The sequence below is a fragment of the Struthio camelus genome, chromosome 1, assembly GCF_040807025.1.
Source record: "Struthio camelus isolate bStrCam1 chromosome 1, bStrCam1.hap1, whole genome shotgun sequence".
Classification (NCBI taxonomy): Eukaryota; Metazoa; Chordata; class Aves; order Struthioniformes; family Struthionidae; genus Struthio; species Struthio camelus.
Window position 1 is genome coordinate 222,883,529 of NC_090942.1, and position 26,169 is coordinate 222,909,697.

The 26,169-nt window shown below is 43.7% G+C and overlaps 1 protein-coding gene across 7 annotated transcripts in view; it reads right to left on the reverse strand.

The window, feature by feature from the left end:
- Positions 1–26,169, reverse strand: part of FAM168A (family with sequence similarity 168 member A) — a 193,050-nt gene that overhangs the window by 109,903 nt on the left and 56,978 nt on the right. Inside the window, exon 1 of one of the 7 annotated variants that reach the window (XM_068930788.1) lies at positions 15,975–16,062. The exons of the other annotated variants lie outside the window; for them this stretch is intronic. Coding sequence (XP_068786889.1) covers positions 15,975–16,047 — 73 coding nt within the window. The 5' untranslated portion in view covers positions 16,048–16,062. Of the gene's footprint in view, positions 1–15,974; positions 16,063–26,169 lie in introns of those variants that run through there. 7 annotated transcript variants of the gene reach the window in all.

Here is a 26,169-nt window from a genome sequence, read left to right on the forward strand (position 1 = left end):
CCATTTAAATATATAAATATATAGATATCTCCTGGCATTTGCTTTTAAATGTTAACAGTGAGATACTCATAGGCATCCAGTCAACACAAGGTGACACTGCGTCTAAGAGTACAGTGGTATCTTCAAACAACTGCAATTGCCAAATTTTTTTCATAAAAGTAGTATTAAAAAAGATACCATGTTCAATCATCAAAGGATATAGCTCAGTATTAGAGCTCAAGAGGGCATCCAGCAATGATACTATTAGTTTAATTCACAAATCTGTCATTCACATTAGCTTAGGCTTGAAGAAGGGCAGAGTCTCCGTACAGACAGCTACGGTGACCTTCGATTTAGCAGTGATAAAAAAAATCTTATTTTCAATCAGTGTTCCTTTGATGCTATGACTCCCGCTCTGAAGAAATAAAAAGTCTAAAAGCTTTAATTTGTCACAGAATGGCTTAATTTCATGTTAATCCCTATCATGAGAAACCAATTTTATAACTTAACTGATTCAGCGACTAAAAAAAAAAAAAAAAAAAAAAGAAGGCCCTACAGTCAACAGATTACTCCAAATCTCACACACATGCTGCCGCCGCAGCTCAGATTGCCGCTGCCAAGTCTTGTCTAATTACAGCTCGCCTAAGTTTTCCGCATTTTTAATATAATTTCAGTGTTATTAAAGGTATAAAGGCAAAAATTTAAGGGAAGACAGAACATATAATCTCCGGGTAATCAGGTATTTAGGTTTGTCAAACATATGCCCAGGCTCTTTGCAAAACCAAGTGAAATTGAAGTTTAACATCTCTGACTAGGTTTTAGTACCATAAGCAATAAAATAGAAAGAACACCTCAAAAGATGCACTTGCTGCTTCCGTGTATAGACACATAGTAATTGCTAGGTCTCGTTACCAAAGCCAACACGAAATTAAGCACCTGCATACCTCCAAGTAGATATGCAACGTATCCTGTCTGCTATCATCTACGATTTGATTATTCAAATATACATTTTAGGTCTGGAGCGGTTTTGCAGCACACCACCCTGGAGACACTCTCCGGTCTGCCATTAACTCAGGTGCATTCTCCAACTGCGTTAAGCATTCAGCTATGCACTTAGGCTTGGGATCTTACCTTCTGCACACGTCAGGGTAAAGCCTAGCTTTTGCACGCCCTGCAAAGAGCCTGGGCATATGTTCGACAAACCTAAATACCTGATTTCCAGCTTCACACTCCTTACTTGGGCATTCGGAGGAAAAGAGGAAAAAAAAAAAAAGGGAAAAAAAATCAGGTTCCCAATTCGTGACACACTTATTTTCACCCTGATGAAATCATCTCCAGTCATAACAACCCTTTTGCCGTCATTCTTCAAAACGATTCAGTTTGGGTCTTAAATTAATTCTACTTTATCCATCATTAGTTGACTTAATCACCATTAGCTCAATATTCCAAATCTGTGTTTTGCAAAATACCAGCTGGATAGTGCTACAATCTGCTTAAAAAGCGACAGCAAAACAACAGAAATGGTTGTTGGAAAGTTCAGAGATCAATGGATCAAATGGAAGTTCAAAGACCAATTCAGTTTTAACAGACAACTTCCAGTGGTGCAGAAGAATAGGTGTCTGGAGAAGAACTAATAGGAAACCATGGTCTCCAAAGCATCGAATGCAGTACGCGTGGTTAAATCCCCACCTGTCCAACATGTTCTGTTAGCAAGACAGCAAACCGGCTGGATACGCCTCCTCTGCAAGACTGGTCCTAAGGTGTTTGACAACGTGACCGGGGCAAAGAAGACAGAGAGAGCACAGGGCAGGACCTAGGAGATCTTCATGTGAACTGCCAAGGAACATGGAAAAAAAGTGGCCTTGCTAGAAAGAAAAGGAGGGCAAATGGAGAGAGTAATCACAGGCCCTGCCACCTGGAGAGCCTGGGAACATACCCTGCACGCATCAGCCCTTCCACTACCCTGCGAACACGAGCTGACACCGCCGACAAAAGGCAGCTTCCTCTGCCTCTCCCTCCTTCGGCATCAGCATCCTGTTGCGCACAGCCCACCCGTCTCCTTCGCAGGGCTGTTTAACTCGTTTCACCCAGACTAATTCATGATTTCAGCCTAGATCATAGTAAATAGATGTCCGCGGCTCCAGCTGGCAGTAATTTCCCCTTCACTGGCTGTCAGCGGTGTACAAATTGCAAAGTAACATCCCGCTTGGATAACGCTCCCGCGTTGCAGCGGGCAGCCGGGTCAGACAGGCTCCTCCAGAAGCGTCACGCCGGAGTTCAAAACCTGGCAGGCCGCGTGCATATAGCTCTGGATGAACTTTCCCACGTGGAGGATGGGATTTTCCACGGAGACTGCAGATGAGTGAAATAACCCACTTGAGTGCCAAATCTGTCATTTGTAGCATGAAAATGGTAGGTGTGGGCTTCGTGGCAAAAACTGGATGCTGCGGATCTCACGCGGTGAATTCTTCTTCTGATGCGTGACTTATAAAATATTGTGACAATCTTAAAAAACACAGGGATCAATGGGAACGTCGTTTAGGCGAGGAAAAAGAAATGCTAATTAAGGAACACAAATGGACTGGATTATAACTCAGAGGAGGAAAATACAGAGGTGGGGGAAAGCATTACAAAATGTAAAAGCAGCAAGCGCATCTCCAGGTCCAAAAGCGGGAACGGAGGAGGCTGAGTCACACCAGCTCTATTTGGTATAAATCCAGAAGAATCATTCCTAAAATAGGCTTTAAAAAGTACTAAGAAATAGAAAAAGGATATTCCACTGCGAATATACACAGAAAGACCTAAACTCAGAGTTCAACACAGTAGCAAAAGCTCAGGGGTCACTAGCCTCCAAAGCTAACGCATCGCTCGAGTAGTTGAAGAGGATCTTTATTAAACATAATCCTGGAGTTACAAAAGAGAACCATAAGACTACAACTCTACTTCCAAACCTGTAATCCAGAATTTGACATTTCCTTTCACTAGAACTAGCTTGCTTCTTTTCTAAAGTGGACCAGTGTTTTTTTTCAAAAAACAAAATAAAGCTTCGGATGAATGCAGTAAGATCATTGGAGTTTTACTTTCCCAGAGATAACAAGACCAAATAGAGAACAGTACAGAAAGGCCTTTGGAGTACCTGCAAGCCAGAAGAAGTTTAAGAAATCTCAAGTTTCCCCAAAAGATCAGGCTCGCAAAAGCAGCCGTCAAGTTTGCACACCTCATAGGTGTCCTTTCAGCCCACGTCCTCACTCTCTGCTACCCTCGCTCTCTGCATCTGGACAACATCCCTTCGCCAACCCACTCGCCCTTGCACTAGAGAGGTGCAAGCCTTGCTCATGGAGCAGTTCTTCACCAAACAGGGACAATCAAAGCAAGGTGCTTCTAGATTGGCCCCCAAACAGTCACTTGTTCGTGTTTGAAAAACATCAGCTTGCCTGGAAGCAACAAATGGTTCCTGTGTCTCACCCTGCGCAACGAGCCAAGTGCTGGTTAACCCTCTGATTAACCTGACTCTACACAGGCCCTTCCTCCTAGTTCTACAGTTGCTTTCGGTGGGGAGGAGGTTTCTTGCATATTTCTGGCATATAAATATTTGGCCCTCGATAGATCACTTACTATATGGTTTTGCTCCTCTTTAGCCCATTTGGACACCTTCAAATTGGTTATTTTCTGGGTTGTTCCCCTCTATCTGTACGGTAGTGATCATTTATGCCATCTGAGGTGCTCTTCTCAAAAACCCTCGAGTCTGAACTTTGAAGGAAAAAGTCAAGGGAAACTCACCCCAACGCAACTTGTTCTTTCTGGAGGCAGGTTCCAGAGCCTGTTTTCCAACACTGAAGTTTATTTTTACTCACTGGACTAAAATTTTAGAGTTCTTTCCACTTTCCACCTGGCAGACAGAATTCTCACAGGTATATGATGCACTTACACAAGTATTGCCCAGAGCATTTTATGCTGGTTAAGTAAAACATCATCTATCAAATTCCCTTCTACTTCATTACATGTTTTCTCTCTCTCTTTCTCTGTGTTTACATACGTATACACTTACACATCATGCTTCTCATCCTGCATTAGTTTGGCAAACTGTAACTCTCATTACTTGAGTGTTAATTATGGCACTCCAAAAAAGTTACGGAACCCATCACTTCCTTTTCAACATCAGACTCTCGGCAATTATACATCTTAATCTGTTTTAACATGTTTTTAATCTGCTAATCTGAGGTTTTCTTTCACACCTCTCTTCACGACTGTTTAACGGCACCTTGCCATTCAACACCCAAGTCTCTTGCTCAGCTCAGTAAAAGGAGGAGATTCAGGGGAACACAGCATGCACGTCTAGCACGTTGAGGTCAGTAAGGTTGAGAAGCTATTCCTATCCGAAACGTAGTCCACCTCTTAAAACTAAGGCAGCATTTTATTTTGTTTCCCTTTCTCTCTCTCCACAATCCAGAAGACACAGGACTCTGGCAGAAAGGCACATCTATGGAAACCTATTGTCCCCAAAGGATATCAGGTGCCTGGTGGCACCTTGAGTTATCTTGGTAACTTCGATCACGCTTACCCAAGTAAACATGGAAATGGCAAGACTCTTTCCTTCTCCTTCCTTATCACAACTGTTAAAAAAAAATATAGTTTTGGGTTGGAGATGGGTGGATTTCCTGTACCATCACAATGTGTTTTTAACCTAGGTAGAAGGTTCCTTATAGCTTGGGCTAGCTGTTTCTCCCCAAAGAGAGGATTGGAAGTTGTGCTATAGCCACGGTTGGTTTAGCTCCATCCTGAACAGTTCAGGTTTAGCTAACGAGGCGATTTGCTTGTTCATGCCCCGAAACCTACATATCTTCCTGACATAGGTTAAAGACTTCACACGGATCTCTATAAATTCCTGACAGATCTGTCGCTGGTCAGTCCAAGAACAACTACGAGTGGATTCACCTTAATCCAAAGCTTCTCCACATGGCTCAGGAATCGGGACTAATTTAATTATGCCGTGAATCCTTTGGGGGAAAACGGATGCAATGAATTAAGACAACATCTCTGTGAAACATATGCACTAGCTGAAGCTACAGACCTAACGGAGAGGTGACTGCACGAGGTTCCACAGCTTGGTTGGCAGAGAAAGGCTAGATGACTTCAAAGGGCCCTTCAAGCCTTTAAAATTTGATTAGATACGTTCAACAGGGAGGTCCAGGAAAGCCTTGCTGCAACTGAAGCAAGAGTACAACTGACAGCGTCTCAGCAGCTCAGCCATGCTGTCAGCAACTGCCAGGTCTTGGCCTGCTCCCTAGGTGGCAAACAAGCTGAAGATGCATCGTAACAGATCCATGGACTTTCAGCACAAAGGATCATTTTTCCACCTCCAGTCTTCCATATCTACTGGCTAGCCAGATCAGTAATACTTTGCCAAGAGCAGATATTTCACCTACAAATACCACAGAGACATTTACAGGCATGGATTCTCCACTCAGCATTGCCTTGAAATAATGCTTCAGGTCCCGTAACCAGCAAGTCTTTTTAATCCAGCTTCTGAAAGGAACTACCCCATTAGATGTTAGCAAGTTCATGCAATATTCAAAGCAGACCTCCAATTTCTTTGGGGGAGTTTTGCTACGAGTTTATGAACATTTCTAATTTGGTTCTGACGCCGCAAACAATAACTTTGTACTTGCTAAACCGTGGAGTTGCACTGATGCTTTAAACGAGGCATGAAAAGCCAAATGGATTGCACTTATTAGAATTTGCATTAGCAGAGTGCGAGGCATCCCCGATCTGCAGGCCTGTGACAGCTGTCACACACAAACCCCGTACCGGCTGCACAGGAGGCAGCGAGCGAGTATAACACCCGGCAGCCCCGGGGAGCACAACCAGCACTAATCACAGCACACAGCTGGCAGTGCATCTTGCAAAGGTTTTGTTGTGTATCGCTGCTAAGAGGATACCAAGGAATAAATGTAGCAGTTGTGCAGGTTTTCGAGGATAGCTCTTCTCAGCCATCAGGGCAGCATGTGCTGGGAAAAAACAAATGGCGAGGGAGAAAGAGGAGGGGGACTGCCATCAAAGGCCAGCTGGCGGTGGGCAACAGGCTCCCCGACAGAACGAGAAACAATATATAGGGTGAAAATAGGCTGCAAAGAGCTTATGTGTGAAAAGATGAAGGCGGGGAGACAGCAGCGGGATGTAAATAGGGGAACAACTTGGTCACAAGGACAACTAAAAAGATGATTTCTCTAGTCCAAAGGATGGAAATTATCTTAGAGAATTCTCACCTAGTCCACCACCACGATGGAGATTACAGCCAACATTATCCTGTTAATAAGCAGATCAGCAACCAAGTAATTTGGAATAAACAAATACCAACTTTACAATTTACTCTGCATCTGTAAGAGCACATCCTGCAGACCCTGTTCAGCTGAAAGCAAAAGCGTCACCTCTCTTGAACAGGCTTTGAGCTAACAGATATGACAAATGGGGTTATCTGCCAGTGTCCTATTTACAGGAGAGTTGGTCAGCTGAAGGTAATAACACGCACATTATCATCCAAACTGCCTTGCTATAAAATCTTCTGTCAGGTATCTCCCTCTGAGATACGGGTTCCACCTCTGTCACAAAAGCTACAGGAAAAAGGAAGAAAGATTTATGGTTAAAATACCAAACAACGTCCTAGGAGAGCTGAGCTTAATCCCCACTTGTGCCTCTGCAATTCTGGGATAGGGAAGGTTTTCTGCAACAGGTATCATTAACAGCACACAGAATGACACAAAGTGCCCTGCCGCTTCCTTACACGGGCACCAATCTGAACAGCAAGCAGATCTGGAGCTCCATAAAGTCCACGTTAATGCTCTAAGGGGTTTTCTAGAAGACCAATGATTCAAGGCTTGCGGCTGGCAAATGCTCCATAATGAGCTCGTCCACCTCCGGGAACTGGATATGAGCAGCTTGGGGAAAAAAACAAAAAGGGATTCTGTGGCAGAGTATCTGCAGTTATCTCTGTTCAAGGGCAATGCAGTTCCCCTGAGGGCAAAGATGATTAGGGGAACGATGACTAAACTATCAGGGCAGGCAAGGCCAAACAAGGATGGCTGGAGTTTTCCAGGGGGCCAGGATTTCTTCCAGCCCCACATATTTTTGGAGAATCTCAAGATCCAGAAAGTGATCAACTACTCATCAGGCAATAAAACCTTCTCTGTGGACCATTTCGAGTCCTGACAGATCCTGGGTGCACACTCCTGGTGATGCTAAATTATGTCTACACAGTGAGAGAACTCAGAAATGGTCCACAGCCATTCTTTCAGCTGCAAAACGTGGAGCCCAGAAGAAACAGAGGGGGAACGAAGAAGACTCAGCAGAACAAACTTGCTCTCTCACGGAGCAGAGGAGTGATCTCGGCCAGCCATGGGGGCATCGGCAGCTCCTGCTGAGCTCAGACACATCTGAGCTCAGCATGTGCAGCTCCTGAGAGACAAGTCAGAAGGAGCTAGTGCAGGTGACAAGGGTGCTAGCTCACATGGTAGGTAGACTCCAGCCTAAGGCTGCTTTCTTAGCACTGTTCACCTTGTACACCTTATCTCTGTAACCCATCTTCTTTATGCTTCTAGAGAGTGCCCTGAACAACCTTAACTTGCCTCCGGGAAAGAAAAATAGATTGCAAAGGGGATTATATAGACAGCTTTGCTATAGAAGCCTTGCTTAAAGCCATCTCAGCACAATGATCCTGGGCAAATGACCTGCTGCTTGGGCTTCCCCCATGCCAAAGTTGTACACATTTAAAAATCCGTCTGGATGAGTCCTGCATTTGGGGGGCTTGTGCGGAGGGGACGTGCTTCATGCATTTTTCAGGAAACATTTCCACTTTCTCATTGTTCAGGTGAATGAGTGGTTTGCTTATATTTCCCTTGGCAACCAGCAACTTCTCCATCAAAGACAGCCTCCAAAAGCATAAAACGCATTCTATGATACCTATGGACACTAACGCGTTCTGCGTACACATGCCTACGTTGTTCCACTTGATCTTTCCTTTTTTCCAAGCAAGGAGAGACATCCTTCAGAACGGGTAACAGCTTCTGACGCTGCTTTCCCCTAAAGCCTAACGGGTTTCTGCTGAACGAGAACCACTTTTAGCGAGTCGCTCACAGCATTCGCTTCTCTGTGAGCAATAGGAAGCTTTGGTCAGAGGTTGGTCAATAAGGATTATCGATTGTTTTTTTACAGCACCCAAAACTGCACTACATGCTACACAACGCAGATAAAAATAGCAATGAACTTTGTTCCCAGAAGAAAGACAGACCAGACATTGCACAGCACGGAGCAACAGGCACAGGACTAGTTTGTGACCAACTCAAACAGAAGGGGTCTAGAAGCAACCTGACACATCGAGGAGGCCCAGGTGACCCCATATATGGGCACACAGCACTACTGGGTGCTGCTCTTCCAGCCCGCCCCTGCTTTCAGGCAAACGAGCGAGACCTGGGAAGAGCTTTTATCCCCTCCTTGCTTGCAGGAATGTAGAGTAAGTTGTTATACCCATGCTTAGAGGAAGGAGGAAGCATGCTGGCTTGGGGAAACGTGCAGACCCACGTGCTGGAAACACGTCACAGGTGCTCCTAGGAACAACAGCACTTGCACAAGCCCCTGTCTCAGGCAGCACCTTTTCTTGCAAGCCAGCATCTAAAAAGCACGCAGAGAAAAGGGATGGCTGAAAACTTCAGTAAGATTATAAAACATCGTGGAGGTGAGTACAACGTGGAGGTCCTGCCCTTGGAAAACCACATATCTTGCAGCCTCTGTCACCAAACTGGTCCCAGGGATGAACCTGAACAATTTGCAAAAAATTTCAAAAAATGCAACCTGAAGGTCACTTCTCAGCATGCGGGAGAGACAATAAAGCTCACTAGCCTCAGCGGCGGTACGGGACAGGGGATGGGAACAGCAGCACAATCAGATAAGCAGGGAAGTAGAAAGAAATAAAGCAAGCACCCCAAGGCGCTGAGTTTGAGAGGTCCTGACAAGAAGTCTTAATTCTTGCCGTTCGTAACATCAGAGATCACTCCGGAGCAGCATTTCCGCACTTGGCCCTCCTCACTAACTTATTTCCCTAGATCTGCTGTTTGGGCTGAATGAGCAATTAGAGTATAAGAAAACAGATGGCTCTATTTGGCAACTTCTTTAAAAGTGTCATTTTGAGACTAGCCAGGTCATATTACAACTAAATTACTCCAGATTAACTGCCTTCAGACGACCTGTAATAAAGAGACGAAACTATTTAGGCAGCAATCTCTAAGATTGCCAAACGGATTGCACTCATTCAGCTACCATCATATTTTAACACTGGCAGCAGAATCGATTACTCCTCATTAATGCAAGACTGAATCATTGTAGAAAAGATGCACCTTTGGCAAACAGGATATGTTTTTATGCAGAGTGCGTCCTGTCCGTTTCTCTTTCCTCCTTTATTCAAAATCCCAAAGCTTTTCCACATTTGGAGGACTCCTCTTCTAAAATGCAACCACCTTCAGGACTGGGCAGGAATACTATGAAATAGGAGCACTGCACAGCAATTCAGGTCGAGGACCGGAAGAAGGATATACCATCTAACAGAAATGTTAGACAGCTCCATTTTGAAATGAATCAAAAGCCACACTGGCTCAATGGATCATGCTCTCACATCAAGACTTCCTTGCTAGTAGAAGTTCATCCCGTAGCCCAAGAATCAAGATGCCCTCCTGTCCCACCACCCCATCAGACACGGACACACACGCACATTTGACATTAATCAATACAAATTCTGCAGGTTAATTCACACTCTTACTATCTGCAGCTGCTTTGCAGAGGAATGTGATCAACAGGAACGTAGTGAATAATTCTGTTTGGATCACAAAAATCACAGAATAATTTAGTTTGGAAGGGGCCTTGGGAGGTCGTTTTCTCCAAGCTCCCTTTCAAAGCAGGGACAACTTCAAAGTTGCATTAGGTTGCTCATGGCCTACCCAGTCCATTTTTTAGCATCTCCAAGGACAGGGATTCTAGTATACAATATTAATACAGCGACTACACAATTTATTCTCTTTCCTTTCAGAGTAATCCTTGTTCTCTGAGATGGGAAGAGCAGAAAAACAAGCATGAAACACATCCTAAAGGAAGGCAATAAACCCAGAGACAGACACTGCCAAGAGCATCGTTCTCATGCCCCAATTTCAGAACTCAGCTACAATCTGAGAAAGGACGTGGGGCTGCAAGGACAGCTAAATGCACTGGAATTTGCTCTGAATGATCGCCGGTAATGAAAATTTCCACAGTACATCTAAGTTACTATCTTCAGCAGTAAGATATTTCTCTGAATTTTGTTGCGATGTCAGTTCAACCCAGTCTCAGAGTAATCACTAGAGCGGCTTCAGTCACCACCTAGGAGACTCCAAGACCTCCCTCAGTCGCTAGCACGGCTTTGGCTGGGCAATATTTTTGCTGTGAAGAAGAGAGGACTGAGTTTACCGGAAAGTTTTTAAGCGGCGGACAGATACTGCTGCCCTTATGGGGTCGAATCTCAACTACTGCAAAAGAATTAAAGAAAAGCTGGAGCAAAACAGTCAGTTTTTTAGGGAAGAAAAAAACCTGTTCTGATGACTAGCAAAGACCATACTTTTCAACCACTGCCAATATATGATCTCAATGTCCAGCTGTAAATCAGCAAGTATAATTTAAACTTCCAACAACAAACACATGAAGAAATTTTAAGCATGCACGTAGCATGTGCATATAGCATATATATATGTAATTTTTATGTTCTGTAAATACCAATTTCATACAAACTACCACAAAAGTAGACAATACTCTCCACGTTTACCTGTCTGTAGAAGGGAACTGTAAGCCCCTGACTAATTTCACACCTAAAGCTGTAGCTGACAACTCACTTGAGAGGCTGGCAAGCATCCACACTGCAAAGAGCGTGAATCCTACTTTTATATTTCATTTTAATCACAGATGCACCTCGTTTAGGGGGGGAATAGGGGTGGCTGTCGTAATTCGTTTTTTCCAAACGACAATAACCACGTTTTATGTACATTAATGTTTTAAAAACATTATAGACTGTGTACAGAAACCAAGTCTTCAGTTTAGCTGTGCTGCCTCAGACACCGTTTCCTAAACCATTAAAACCAGGTATGTTGTGGCCACGCATATAATGCAGAACTAGAAGAAAATTGGATTCTTTACCCTGAATTTAACTATTCATAATTAGGTTTTAACAGCAAAATGAGCTAAAGATTAAATCTGCTTAAATCAATTACAAAATGTAATTTCAAGAACAAATTTGCTTATGCATTTTCACTATTCCAACCGTCTGAGGCGAGAGCGTGCTAGGTCCCCACACCAGGAACGCTGGCAGGGTCATTATTAGGAAACTCCTGAGGTTTTCTAGTTATTAACAGGATCCAGCCGAAAGAAAATCCAATCTGACAGTTTGCCTTTTTGAAGGTTATCTGAAACACAGGTGAAAGAGTTCAGAGTTATTCTGGGAGAGGAATTTAACAGACTGGGGGAAAAGGAGCCCCTAAAGGGCATTCCATTGCCCTTTTTTTTTTTTTTTAAATATACACATATATATTATTTTAATAGCTAGACACCTAGCTAGCATCCCTTTCAAAAATTGTTCTGCTACGTTTTCTGTTTGCAAGAGTCAGTAAATTAGTCTTAGCACTGCCACTAGACCATCACTTGCTGGGGCTTATAAAAACATGATGCTTAAGGGGAAATAAATGTTTGACCTACATATTTTGCAATCTTCTGCTATCTAAAAAAAAAAAAAAAAGACTTTGGCATTTACAAACAGCTGTGGACCACCTAAATTCCTGAATCTTGTTCAAGTCCACAAATAGCAAAGATAGGTGTACTTCTGCTTTCAGCATATTCAAGGCTTAGTACCAGTATTCTCTCCTTGTACAGCCAGTTCAGCTGAAATATCTCTTTTCCCAAGACACCTCTATGAATAATAATAACAAAAAAAAAAAGATTAAAAATTAACACTACTAGAGTTACCGAACTCACTAAGACATCCTGCAGTTCAGCAGTTTATTGGCAGTAAGGGACTTTCCTGACCGAAATCAAAAACGCTTTACAGGCATCACAGACTTAGCACAGCGTTTTGCTTACCGATATTTTCATAACTGTCATCCAAAGGACAAGGCAGTAAGTCTTCCCGTGGCAACAAAGACCACCAGAAATCAGAAGAGGTGGTTGAAGTTCAGCAGTTGAAGTTACTTAAAATTTTCCTTTTCCTTCCTCAACTTCCCCCACATCTCTTGCACCGTTTCCTCTTCGGCCAAGAAGGGTGAATGGAAATTTATTCCACATCCATGCAAGCTAACAGTCTAATAGAAGTGGAAACTGTTTCCTTAAACTAGGAGAAAACAGTCCTCAACAAGACAAACGGATGGAATTTCTCAGTTCTAAGTGTTGCCGTACAAGTAGGGAAAGAAAAGAAAAGAAGTTTTGCCTCTCAATTCAAATGCATCTAAGAGATATAACTCCTGCATCCCCAGAACTGAGCACCAAGAGCACTGCATGCTATTCCTACCTCAGGAATGGTGTACATGTCCCATTTTTTCTGGACTAGTTACTTGTTCTTCTGGACTTGTAATTTATTGAGTACCTTTCGGTAACCACCTTCATTTGGCGCTCGTGCGCACAGGCTTTTAGGGTGCGAAGCCCAATAAAATTACCTCGTTTGAAAACGCTCCATTTCAAAATAAATTCAAAAAATAACTTTTTTTTTTTTTTTAAAGGTAATAATCTTTTAATCTAACAGTCCATTTCCCCCTCCGTGCTTCTGAAGTAATGACTCATCCATGCTCCATCTCTGTGCTCCTCTGCTTTTCTTCCCTCTCCAGGCGGCCAAGTTCAAGCCCGGACGATTGATCGATGCACACCTGGCCCGAGAACACCCTCTGCCAAATGCTGCCATCCCTTCGGCTGCTACCTCCTCGCCAAACACCGCTAAAAACACTCAAACTACCACCTCTCAGCCGTCTTTCAGGGGTGACGGGGGAGAAAAACTCTTCAGCGGGTTCGGCTCACACTGGACAACCTACAAAACTGCATTAAGAAGAGATGCCACCAGGTATATCACAAGGGTCTTCAGAGCTACTGAGAGCCTGGCCACTTTCGGCGTCTCTCCATAACGAGACCCTAGCAATAAATAACAACAGTCTTTCCTCTTCGACACCATAAACTGGTTATCGGAAAAGCAACTCCTTAGGGGCCAGCCAAGCTGCTGCTGTACGCAGTATCCGATGGGTTTGTACGGGAGGAGGAGAACAGCGCCAACTGGCACAACACAACAAGTTTACAGAAGCAATTTCTCAGGCACTTAAAGTATTCCTGCTGGAAACAGCTAGTCCTGCCGCCTGCAAGAATTGAGGCAACTTTCATCCAAAACAGTATAAATAGCAAGACTGGTTTGGAAAAATAGCAATAGCTATGACGACTAAGTACTGACCGTCGTAATGTCGTGAACAAGCCGATATTTCCAACTACAAACGAGCCCTATGACCTGGAGATTTGATATATTTGTTTACAGGAGGATTTTAAAATAACGGTATTGAAATGAGGGTACTCAAGAACCTTAAATGGAAAGGTGAGAAAATTAAAGAGCTTGGACTCTGCGCGTCATCTGCTTGAGGAGATGTGATATCAGGATTTCGAAAGGGAGGAGGAGAAGACAGAGGAGAAGGCTCAAACAACACAATTATGGGCAGCAAATGAGTCCAAATCCAAACCAAGAGCAGCACAAGTGGCCAAAACCCTACAGTTTACAAAGCGTATGTGCCCTTTCGACGTCTACCCCACACCTATTACTTTTCAGAGAACGATTAGACATCGTCAGAGAGCTGCTAGAGAAATACAAGATGGAGGAAACGTAACAGCAGAAGACAGGCATTTATTTTTAACAAGCGAATTAAGGATTCTCGTGGAATTATCCAATGTCTTATTTCACATGAGGCAAACTGGCCGCAAGGACTTGTTGCTCTATGCCACGGAGCTGAACAAAGCAAGGGGAGCAAAATAACTCGGGCAAAATCTGTCAGTTGCGTCTATAAAGTAGCGACGAAAGATCCCACAATTTGGAAGGTGTTCAAAAAGCTGCTAGCAAATACCCTAGCAAGACGCTCATAAAGAAACTAAAGTTACGGGGTAAGAGGAAAAGGCACAGTCATGGATTAGAAAGGAGCTAAGCGACAGGAAACAGCCTGGTATCAAACATTCAATTTGCCATATGCCAAAAGGTTAAGAGCAAGCTGCTCCGAGATCGGTTACAAGGACCAGCGGTATTCAGCGTAGGGCACTAAAGCTGGAAAAAGAGAGTGAAGGAGATAAGGCAATATTTGCAGAGATGAGATTATTCATAATCACCATAATTAAGTCGAGAGATTCAGAGGGCCTTGCAAAAGTGCAACCAGTGAAACAAACCACTGACAGATGCAAAGCGGCGCGTGCGTATACTGAATGAAATGATACGTTCGGCTCATATATAGTGCAGGACTTGGACTATTCAGAAAAGCTATCTGGCCAGCACAGTCTTTCGAAATCTCTGCAAACTAAGCCGCATAGCGCCCCTACAACACTGCTGCTCGACTGATGCCGACATGTCCAAGAGGCTCATGACAGGCAGATATTTTGGGGGAGCTGGGTAGTGACTTAAAAGACAGGGAAAATTGCTTAAAAGCTAAATTACGCTGCATCTCACTGCCCTTCCTCTCCCTGGCACCTCAGAGCACGCACGGCTTTCAAGGCAGAGTATTTGGTTCTCTCGACACGAACAAGAATCCTTCTGTGCAATACTGAAATCATCTTGGGGTGTTCCTGGTGCCAATAACAAACAGAGAGGGCTCACTTAAAAAAAAAAATCATAATATTTGCTTATTTTGATAACCCTTTAAAAATGATGACAAAAACCCTAAAAGAACTGACCATGGAAGGCAACGCAAAGAACCTGAACGGCAATGCCATTCGCCCAGAGAAGCTGTGTCACCTCCCGACCCCCAACTCCCTCACCTTTCCTGTCCAACCTCAAGTGGCTGATGAGATGGATCAGATGCTGGGAGACTTTTACGTTCGGAGATTTTAAAAAAGGTGTGTATCTGTTTAACCCAAAGAGAAGAACACAGCACATAAATGCAGCGTCTTAAAACAAGACAATATGAGAAAGGAAATTAAATGCTACTAGTTCCCGTGCCCTATTGTACAAGGACAAGGGGAGATCCTGGACCTACAGGAGGGCAACTTAAAACTCAGAATTAACGCAAAGTTTGTAAGACTTAGTAATAAGTGCGGTCCAAAGCTTAGCGTGATTCCAAAAAGAGATTTGAGCAAAAGGATAACGCGAGAGGACAGCAGCGTTTGAAGCTCAGATCTGCTCATCACACAACTGCCTGCAGCTCGGCTTCGACTAGGCAGATCCACTTCTTCCAGATGGAAGACACCTTCCCCGATACACTGCTTTTACGTTTTAATTTTACCCAGCTTCAAATTCATCTTCCTGCAAAAACAGTTAGGAGCCAGCAAGCTCATTTGCATCCCCTGCTGAAGCCAGCACTCGTTTGGGAGCCATAGCACGGTGATATCAGGAAAAAAAAGACAGACCATATAAACTTAGCAATTGGGGATTTTTTTTTGTTTTTTAAAAACACACCTCCTATTTCACAGGTAGGTTAAAAAGAAAAACAAAACAAGATGGACATAAAAGACCACAAAGATAACTTCGGGAGAACTGAAGGCTGAGCTGAGCGTGTGACTTTCCGAAGAAAAAAGCAGAATCAAAGAAATTGAAAGGAGGTAGAAATGAAGAAAAAAAAAAAGCCGAGAGCATGCCCAGCATACGTGCTTTCTGCTCTCCTTTCTACAAACACGCACATCCCTACTGTAAAATGACTTAATAAAACGATCAGGAGACGAGTAATGATGTTACCATCATGCCAGCGCCCATCCTACAGCCCCCCAGGACGTACCGAAGGCAGCGTGCCAGGACAGTTGCTCTAACCACATCTGACGGAAAACCTCAGGTGCCCGAGCAATTCTCATTTTCGAAACCAAATTTAGCACCAGCTGCTTCTTCCAGGGCATTCAGCTGAGATCTTGCACTCAGACGCAAAACCTTCAGCCAAAACAAAACAGTCGAGTTAATTTTCCCCCAGCAAATTAAAAAGAGCTAGCAAAAGGGTTTTTCTTCCCCCTCCCTTGAAGCAAATTGTATTTTGGTTTCAGGAGGAGAAAAAAAGAAAAGAAAAAAAAAACTTAACACGCGTTTCTTCTCCTGCAGGAAATACTGTGATTGCACTACAGATGCGCTCTCAGCATAAAACAGTGCTCAAGAAAATGAATTTTTAAAACATACAAGACCCTACAACCTGTACGGTCAGCCATCCGAACGCCTCCGCCCGTTCGGCGATCCGCGGGGATCGACCTGACAAATCTGTCAGCCTGTTAATTAGCCCCGATCACCTGCCACGCGTGCAAACGAGCAGCGCCGCTGCCACCTCGGAGATCGCCTGCAGCCGGGACGCACCGGATCGCTGGACGCGGGCGTTAAAGCAAGCGCGGGATGCGAACAGGCTGCGGCGGGAGCACGCGGGCAGGGCTCTTCCGTGCATCGCCGTTAGGCTAAAAAAATCGCCTTCCCCAGCCTGCAAGCTTGCAAGCTTCCTTGCCCAAAATCCTTTTTAAATCCGCGAGAGGACTGACTACCGTTTCGGGAGGCCCAGTAACACATTCTTTGAACATTAAATGCTAAATATTGAGTAACCCAAAATCGAGGTCTCCCAAGCAACCAAAGTCAACCTACCGTTTCCCCCAGTTTCTCAATTCCCAGCTACAGCTTACGCCAATAAAAAAAAAAACTGTCTCATACAGCTTTGGGGGGGGAGCACATTCAAGAAGTTATCTTGCTTAAGGAAGAAAAGCTAATCAAGTCTTAACGCCCTCTGTAAGAAAAGACAACTAGGATACTGACCACCCAAAACAGGTCCAAAGCCAACAGACGATCCCTAGATCTCTCATTTGATCTACATAACTTGCTTTAGGTGCTTGTAAAGAGGACAGATTGCAATTGGTTACGGATCTTATAATAAACATGCGTGTATAACTAATAGTGGTCACCAAGGTGCTACCTGCAGCTACTGCTCACAGCGGAGCATTAATCTTCCCTAACCTTTTCCATCTCAATTTTTGCTATTTCAGTCGATTAGTGGTTCGGGCTTCCCCTCTCATCAATGCTGAGAAAAAAAAAGGCAAATTCACCCCCTCTTAAAGATGCCTAACACAGGTGGGATGATCACTTGCTGCAGATCTCTATGTGTCCCCACGTACCATGAAAGGAGTCAAAGCAAAAAACGAGATGCTTCACTTTTAGGCAGCTGAGGCTATAAGAAATAAATTCCCTGAATTGCCCTAGCTCTTAGACCAAGGCGCCTTTCACAAAATGGTGTTTTGAAATAGAGAGAAATCTGCGTTAGAAATATTGCCGACAAAGATTTATATTTATATAAAATGAAAGTGCAGTTAGTGAGGCACATCTCCATGACCCTTTTTGAAATGACAACCTTGACAGTAAGTTGTCTCTTATTTTTAACTAGGAATTATCGCTTGGAACTTTTCACGCGGAAGTTACACACTCTGTTGGGTAGAAGACACAAAACAAAGTTTTTCCTTGTCCCTAGCTGTGACATTCAAAAAGCCGGACAGACAGGTGGAAGGCGCACACACTGAAGTGCCAAGGAAGAAACAACCTCAAGTTTGTTTGGTTTTTCCCCATTTACATTTTTATTATATCTAATTGCGTCCTTTAAACTTTTAATTCACCCATTTATATTTTTCCCCCTCTGTAAAGAGTTGCACTTCTTTGCTGCAGATCCCTGCCAGCCGCAGGTCTCTGCGCGGGGAAGAACGTGGCCAGCCCCTCTGAGGATCCCACAATTACTTTGGCATCCCAGAAGAAGGAGCTAGCTCCTCCAGGAAGACGGACAAACCGGGAGAATCATTTCAGACCTTTGGGAGACTCAGAGAGGCAGTGGATCACAACGGAGACCAGGATTTCTGTGCTTTAACGTAAATTGGCAAATGACTAAAGGGAAGGCTTACGCTCGCAAAAACGTGGGCAAACAGCTAAGCACATCTGCGACGGAGAAGGTCTTAAGGCCACTTTTGCTACCAACTTCTCTTCAGTTTTCATGATAGTTTTGTGCCTGGACTCTTCCTGATTATACAACTAGACCTCATAAAAGCGTAAATTGGATCCTAATCATTAGCTGAACTTCCCAGCAGAACACTTCCAAAGAAAAAAAAGGTCAAAACCTGCCATCAATAGAAGGAAAATTTCAAAGGACCAGGAAATCTCTGCAATTCTAGCTTTTTCTACTCAAAACACGTAGCATGCTAGGAGTCAACCCCAACTAAAAAGCTCTACAACGTGGACGCAAGGAAAGGCTGTTGCAATAAGCAATGAAAGAAGTATAAACGCTCAAGAGCGACTGGCTTCAGATACGAAAACGAGAGATCCTCAGTGACAAATGCTTCATCTGTATGCTCTGAGAGCCGCCAGCGAAACCTCACTACCTGCTTCACTCGCTCTGCTCTCAACGGGATACAGAAGCACTCCCAAATGGTGTGTGTTATGCGGGACTCAGCCCATCGAGCAGCCATCAATTTGGAGGCTGTGAGGACTTCTACGAGCAATGAAAAGGAGAAAGAGGGAACCCTCAGCCATAAACGAGCGCACGTTCAAGCGAATAAACCTCTTCAGAACGCCGACGTCTAGACAGCGCCGATTTCTTTGTCTTCAGAAAGAGGGATTAGGACAGAAATCTGGCTGCGTTATTCCTTGCTTGATATGAAAGCCGGGAGACACTTTGGCCTAAAGGCCTGGCGCTGTTCCAGAAACTTCTTTATGATGATGGACCTGAAGAAAAGGAGGTCTGGAAGACAGGAGAGGAAGGGTTCTGCCTGGCGGTCGCAGCCATTACACAAGCTGTCTTGATGAAGAGGAAAAAACATCGCACTAGAACCCAAAGGCTCCAAAGAGCAGGAGAGAGCAAGTCTGAGACTAGGTCAAGACTCCAGAGGGGATTACCTTTCCAATTTGAGACTTAACGCTGTAGACATACTTCGAAAAGCTGACCAGAGAGATTCTGCTGATGCCATGGATGACCCCATAACGTCTGCAGCCTCAGGCACAAGGAAAGCATCAAAAGAGAACATGGAAAATGGCAAGTTAGGATCTAAAATGACAGAACTAACCCCCAACAAAAAAAAAAAACCCTGCCTTCTCCTTTTTTCCTCCCTCCTCTCATATTTAAAAAAAAAAAGGGGGGGGGGAGCGGTTAATATTTTGTTTACCCCATGTTAATTACAGGTAATTAAGCATCTGAACTGGAAAAGAGCAATCTGCTCCAAACACAGATTCCTGCAAGAAATTTCTAGACTTCACGTGACGTCCTCAGAAAGGGGGCCTCTCCTCCTGCATTTGAAGTGGCTCCCCTCTGGTTTGAACTCGTTTTTACAGGGGTCCCGCGTGGTTCTGCTCCAGCAGTTACCGCACTATCTGAGCGAGCGGTAGCCTCAACATGGAAAGAGGGACCGCCGGGACTTGGTGGAGCTGAAACAGCTGGCGAGACTCTTCCAAGTAAAACCTGTGCCGTGACACCGCTGGATAAAAGTGGTCTAATCGAATCCCAGATCATATAAGAAACTTCAAAGATCCACTTCAAAGAGCTACTTCAGCAAACAAAGTAGTACGGGCAATTTAATGCTGCTAAGGCTGGAGACAACCACGGCCTTCAAGCGGGGAGGGAAAACAAACGGCGGCAAGTTGAAGACTGAAACATTCATAGCAGCAGCATGCTGCGTTTTGCTTCTCCTCCAGCTGGGAACATCAACGCCGAGTGCAGCACATCAAGGAGCTGCCAGCGTTAATGATGTTTTCAACCGCAGCAGCAAACGTGGGGGTCTAAACAAACTGATGGAGAAGTGAGCGAAGAACCAGGTCTTAAATAGCTGTGTGCTTCTAAAGCTATTTGTAATTTAGCTCCGTGCGTTTGCTGTTTCAAAGCAATTTCTAAAAACGCAGTTTAAAGGTAGTTTCAGTTTTCCTGAACGTACAGAGGACATTCACACAAAGTCCTCCAAGACGAAAATCACATCTCAAGGTGCACACTGGACTTCCAGATGTCTTGCTTTCCCTGTTTACCCACACACATGCATAGGATTTCTCCTATGTAAATGGTATAAATGAATGAATGAATAAATGAATGTTATAAAAGGTATACATGAACTTTAGAATTTGCCACTTTGGTTTAATTAAATGAACAGATAAACCCAACTAACAACAAAAGCAGGACAGAGAGAGAGTTACCCACTGGGTTGTCTAAGGCCTGCTATAACAGCTTCCTAGTCCTGCCTCCAGTTCTCCCCAATCCCTTCACCTGTCTAATTAAATCATTAAACACCACTCTGGAAATTTTGCTTCCAAAACCCTATCCTGAAGACAACTAGAGAAATTGCCAAGCAGTAGGTTCCACTTTGCATTTTTACAGGAAAGATTAAATACTTCTTTCAAGGTTTGCTGGAGAGTATATTTTGAATAGATCACAACACTTCTGAAATAAATGCAACTACCCTACTCCCAACTCATAATTTCACCTCATCACTCCAAATGTTTTATTCTTCTGTCTTCCCTAGAGAAAGCCTTGAAACATAACATGAATGAATTCAATGACACAAAAACAGAAAGGAAATGGAAACCAAGGAGCTCCTTGAACACGGAGCACGGTTTCCCGCGGCGTTGTTTGTCACGTTGATTGACTTTGGTGTCCAAGACAGCCCAGACTCAAACAAGGCTGCTCCCGTGGTTGGGCCTTTATTAGATCTCTCCGCAGATTTTCTGGTGCCTTGTGCGTGAATTCGTTTTGCCACTTTTCCTACTATCAGGCCACATACAAAAAGTCCTCTTCCTTTAACTCGTGGCTATTCTCCTGATGCCTGATGGAATTTAATCATCTCTGAGACGTCTGCTTCCCTTACCAGACCTCCCAAGTTATCAGAGCGGAAACGCTCAAGCAGAGAGCAGAACGGTGTACAGTTCAGTTCCATGCGATGCCAGGTCTTCAAAAGAAAGGGTTAAACCCTAATTAATATTTTAAGCCTCACTCTTGATTCTAAGTGACTGGTTTCACTGAAACTGAACTCCCTACAGAATTGCTCCGCTTTCCCTTCCACCTGGACGCTGTAATTTCTCAGATGAAATTAGGTTAGCGATGTTTACAAGGCTCATGAAGCAAGAGCATCCGCAGCAAAGAGTCAATCTGACGACCTCCTCGCTGCCCTTCTGCCTGTGTCCTCCAACTCCCCTGTCTGCCTGGTCCTCTTCTGCAGACCAGGTTCCCCCCCATCGCTGTTAAAGGCGCCTGGTTCACAGATCCTCTCTCAGTACATCATCTACTCTCTAGATTACGAGCATCCCAGGATAGGGGCATTTTCTCCTGCAAAGTCCCCACAGCGTGTCACAGGCACTATCTGACACTAATAATCATGAGCAAACATAATATCTGAAGCAAAAGGATACGCTTTAAATTCTTTCAGGAAAGCAAATATCGCAGGGATGACAAATTATTATTAACGTCTAAGTGAACAGGCAAGGAGAAGTGGTTCTTATTATAAAACTCAGTCTGTCTCCTGAAAAATAAGCCTTCAGTTACTACTAATTTTCTCTTTTGCCATTATTTGAGAGCAGAGAAGGAAGGAACCGTTAGAAATTGTTTACATGGTGAAAAGGGGAGCACAAATAAGCAGGAACAATGATGATAATGAGCAAGAGGCTGATAATCAGCAGGCAACTGCTAGCATAAAACCTTCAGGAACAAAGACTAATTTGGTGCCAAAGCAGCACATACAATTGTCACTATTAAAACAGGTTATGTACTTGGGCAGGCCATGCTTTTTATTTAAATTGCAATATCCCCTTCTGAAAACAAATGCTTCTTTTCACATTATGTTCCCTAACCCCCTCCAAGAAAACACAAAAATCCAGTCCGAGCACCAGTCGCACGCTTTAGTGCCAGCTCTCATCACGAGCCTCACTGAAGCCACCAGCCTGCTGCAGAGGACCCAGCAGTGCATGGCTGCTTCCTCTATACCCTCATGCATGTTCTTTTTTTGCCACATTATCGCCACTGAGAATCTAGTAACCCATGATGCAGTACTGGGTACCCAGCATTTGATGCTCGGTTAAATGTTCAGACTTCACAATTTGTGCAGCTGTCAATTTTTTAAACTACAGTTTGCCAAAAAAAAAAAAAAAAAAGGAAGAAAAGAAAGAAAAATAATCCTAATTTGTCACTTATCCGATAATACAGGTTTATTGCTCGCCCTAACCCCTTCTTGGGCCAGGCAGAATGATAACCACAATGATTTCTAATGTCTCTCAATCTTCATTTTTCATGACAGCCAGAGAAGGCAAAACATAAATAGATTCAAGCGAGCACTCTGAACACCAGGGAAGAGGTTAAAAACCAAACAAACAAACAAACCCCATCCTCATCTTGCCTTCCCTCTTGCTAAAGCGTTAAGAATTAGAGGTCCGTTTCCACCTTCACCTGTCAAACCTCAAAAAAGGCATCTGTTCTTTAGAGCTGAATTTTCTACAGGGCTGGAAGAGAAGGCACCTCAGCCACAAAGTGTAGAAGACTGTCCACAACTGGTACGCGCTCTGATCATTTTATTAGAGGTATCATGGGTCAATGCCCATGATAAACAGCTACCTCTTTGTAGACAGTGTCTCTGGTTGCTACTGGGTTTGTACAGATGTAATTAATCTCTAATTTGGGGTGAGGAAAAGCACACATCATTATGCTTTCGAAGCTGCTGCACCTTGAACTGGCCTACAGAGAGTATCAGAAATATCAGAAAACAGAGAACTTCACAAGGAAAAGGTCCTTTAAAATACAATTTACAATAGAAGACCTCAGTATGTCATTACATGCCTATAAAATATTTCGGAAGAAGAAGCCTTTCTTTGTTAAACTAAGGAGCTTGAGAGGTATCTCACCATTTTCACTCATCTAAGAACTCTTGAAAATCCTTTTGCTCAGATGTCCAACAGTGGGAAATGTGTAGATTTTCATAGGCAGCTGGATATTTGCAGGTTTTAAAAATACTTCTGCAGAGGGTCACCTTTAACTTCGCATTTGCCCACAGCCACTGCTCACAGCACATACTACTGCATAAAGGAAATGAGATACCATGGTGGGCAAAAATTCGCTTTTTACTGACAGGCATTACCTAGTTTTGATGGAAACTCAGTCCAACCCAGAAATAACGTTCTTCTTGCATAGCACTTAACAGGGTAACTTCAAAGGCAGAAGGAAACTTTACACAGATAGTGGAAAATCTTATTCACAAACAAAGAGGCAAATATCAACATTTTACCAACAGTATTCTTTTTCACAAGCATGATTACGGAAGGTTTATATAAAAACCTAGCCTATGGTTTACATTTCAAATATTTATCTTCCAATTTTCCTATGGAGAATAGACGACTAGATTTGGATACTACAGAAATGGCACTATACTGGCATCCGCTCACAAATATAATAACGTAGGAGCTCCAAGGATAAAACCCAGGCAATACTGCAAAGTCTATAAATTGTATCCTATTAGCCCGTACGAGATGGGTGAAGATGCGTGTGCATGGTTTGGGGGAAATCAAATAACTACAGCGATACCCGTGATTGAGTTTATGAAACTTCAGATTCGCTCACGCAGCTGCTCACGTCCTGCACAACAGGCAAAACCTCGAATCCTTAGAAAAAAATCATTTCCAAGTTTTGCCAAGGGTGCTCACAGCTTACACCAAACCCTCTGATGTTTCTACTGCAAATCTAACATTACTAAGTTACCCTGTCTACAAGAACATTTCTCTATTAAAAATATACGTAAAGTTCTGGCCCATTGCTTTTACGGCTTCATTGCTTATAATTGTAAAAGACTCTTGCTCTTCAAGCCCAATCACTGTATTTCATACTAAACTCTAATTATACAATCTAGCACGAAAAAGTCAGAGATACAGGCCCTTTAACAAGCTTAGGCAAAATCAAAGGCCCACGAAGGGCTAAATCAAAAGCTGGCTCACACCAACTCTATTCTTTGTGCAGTCAACCACGACTAATTAATGCTTTTAATGTCAGTTTACCCCTTTTGGCACTATAAATCAGAACATGCTGCTTTTATGAGTTAACAAAAGAATGTGTGAAAGGTGCAGCTTATTAACCAGCCTCCCAAATTCAAACGCACTTAATCAAAACCAGGTATATTTAGCAGCACTACGCTCGCCGAGCGGCATTATCTGCGGGCTGTACACAGAGAACATTCATTCCTCAGTACAAACAAGGCTGGCACACCAGGAGGAGGTGGTAAATTATACATCAGAACGAAAGGCCCCTGCTTCCAGCACGGCTTTCGTGCGAGAAGAAACGTGGAACAGGCGCTGCGGGGAGGCGCTGGCGAAAGGTGTGCAGAACATCACAGCATCACAGAACGGTTGAGGTTGGCAGGGACCTCTGGAGATCATCTAGGCCAACCCCCCTGCTCAAGCAGGGTCACCTAGAGCGCATTGCAAGGATCGTTTCCATAGCGTGTGTTTTACTCCAATTGCACCCCTGCCACAAAGACCTGGAGAAGCAGCAGCATTATTGTGCTGCTTCTGCAAGACCAGGAAATCAGTACTCATGTAGATCTCCGATTATCATCTGTTTAGCGAGGCCCACTAGTATTTTCTTTGTGGCGCGTGGCGTTCATTTTGATGCAGCATTTGTAGATGCACACATGGTAAACCCAAGCCCCAGAAGTAGTCCAGGCCACAAAGGTTTCCTTTTCTTAAGGACAGACAGAGCTGTGATTCACTTTCTAGGCTCAAAGAAAGAAAAGAAATCCTAAACTCATCTTTCTGCCTGAGTAGGCAGGCAAAAAATTATTTTGGTACACGCTCCTCATAACTCACAGCAGTAGCTACAGCGCACGTTAGTTTGCCTCCTAGGCTCATAGATCAGAAGTAGAAAGGCAGTCCAGAGCATCTTGAAAAGCCTGATGTCAAAGATCCTCTCTGTTTCTCAGGTCCATAAATCTTCTTAAAGCCTTTCTTTGTTTTTAAATTGGTTTTTGACATTTGATTTTTTTCCCTTGTTATGGGAAATGTCATCTTTCTAATGATGTCTCACTCTCCATTCCTCTAAACAATTACTGAGTGTCAGCAGTGTTCAGCCATAAAGAAGCACAAAGCCACTTTGTCAATACAACAGTTCCACTGTGCCACCAACTAATCATCATGGGATGGTCGGGCTGATGTTTGCACCTTGACAGTCGATTACAATGCATTACTGCAGCACCGCATCCATCATCTATCACAGACAACCAAAGGACACCGCAGGTTTCATCTGGATAGCTGAAGCACGTATGGGAAGTGACAAAGGCCAGCTTGGGGACCTGAAGTCATAGTTCATGTTTGAATGCTTAGCCAGTGCCTCTGACTGCCACCAGATACTGAGGCAAAAATATTAAAAGAGAATTTTTTAAGGCATTAGACCTGACTAAGAAAAGCACCTGCAAGTACACTTAGGATGAAACGCTGGATCATTAATCTTCATAAATCCATCACCTTCTAGGGTACAGGAAGATATGCCCCCACTTGGCACATTATAGCATATTCAGGTGTATAATGAGTGGGGGGGTTTGTTTCCTTCCACTGATAATTCGAGTATTGTTCGCAGCAGAACAAATCTCTTCTCAGGAAGTGAAAATTCCCACAAAGTAAGAGTGGGCAAAGTAGCTGCAGATCCCAGAGCCTTTCCAGCGCTATAATATTTCTGATTATGGGCCCGGGAGAGAGGGAAGGAGGGGAATCCAACCAAAATCCAGCGTCTTGAAGGGTTTAGAACTGCCTCAGTTCAGACAGCTTCAAGAGAGCCTTACTACTCCATGATTTTTAGAGCGCCTGAAAAGACAGAGGAAATGAAGCTTAAGATAATGGAGACTGTCTGTACCTTCGTTACTGACCAACATAGTGTTGTTTCTTCCAATACACAGTAAGAGGTTGCTGTGAATCTCATTAAAACTAAAAATGACAAGAGAATGAAAAAAAAATACGTTGAAAGGTTCTGC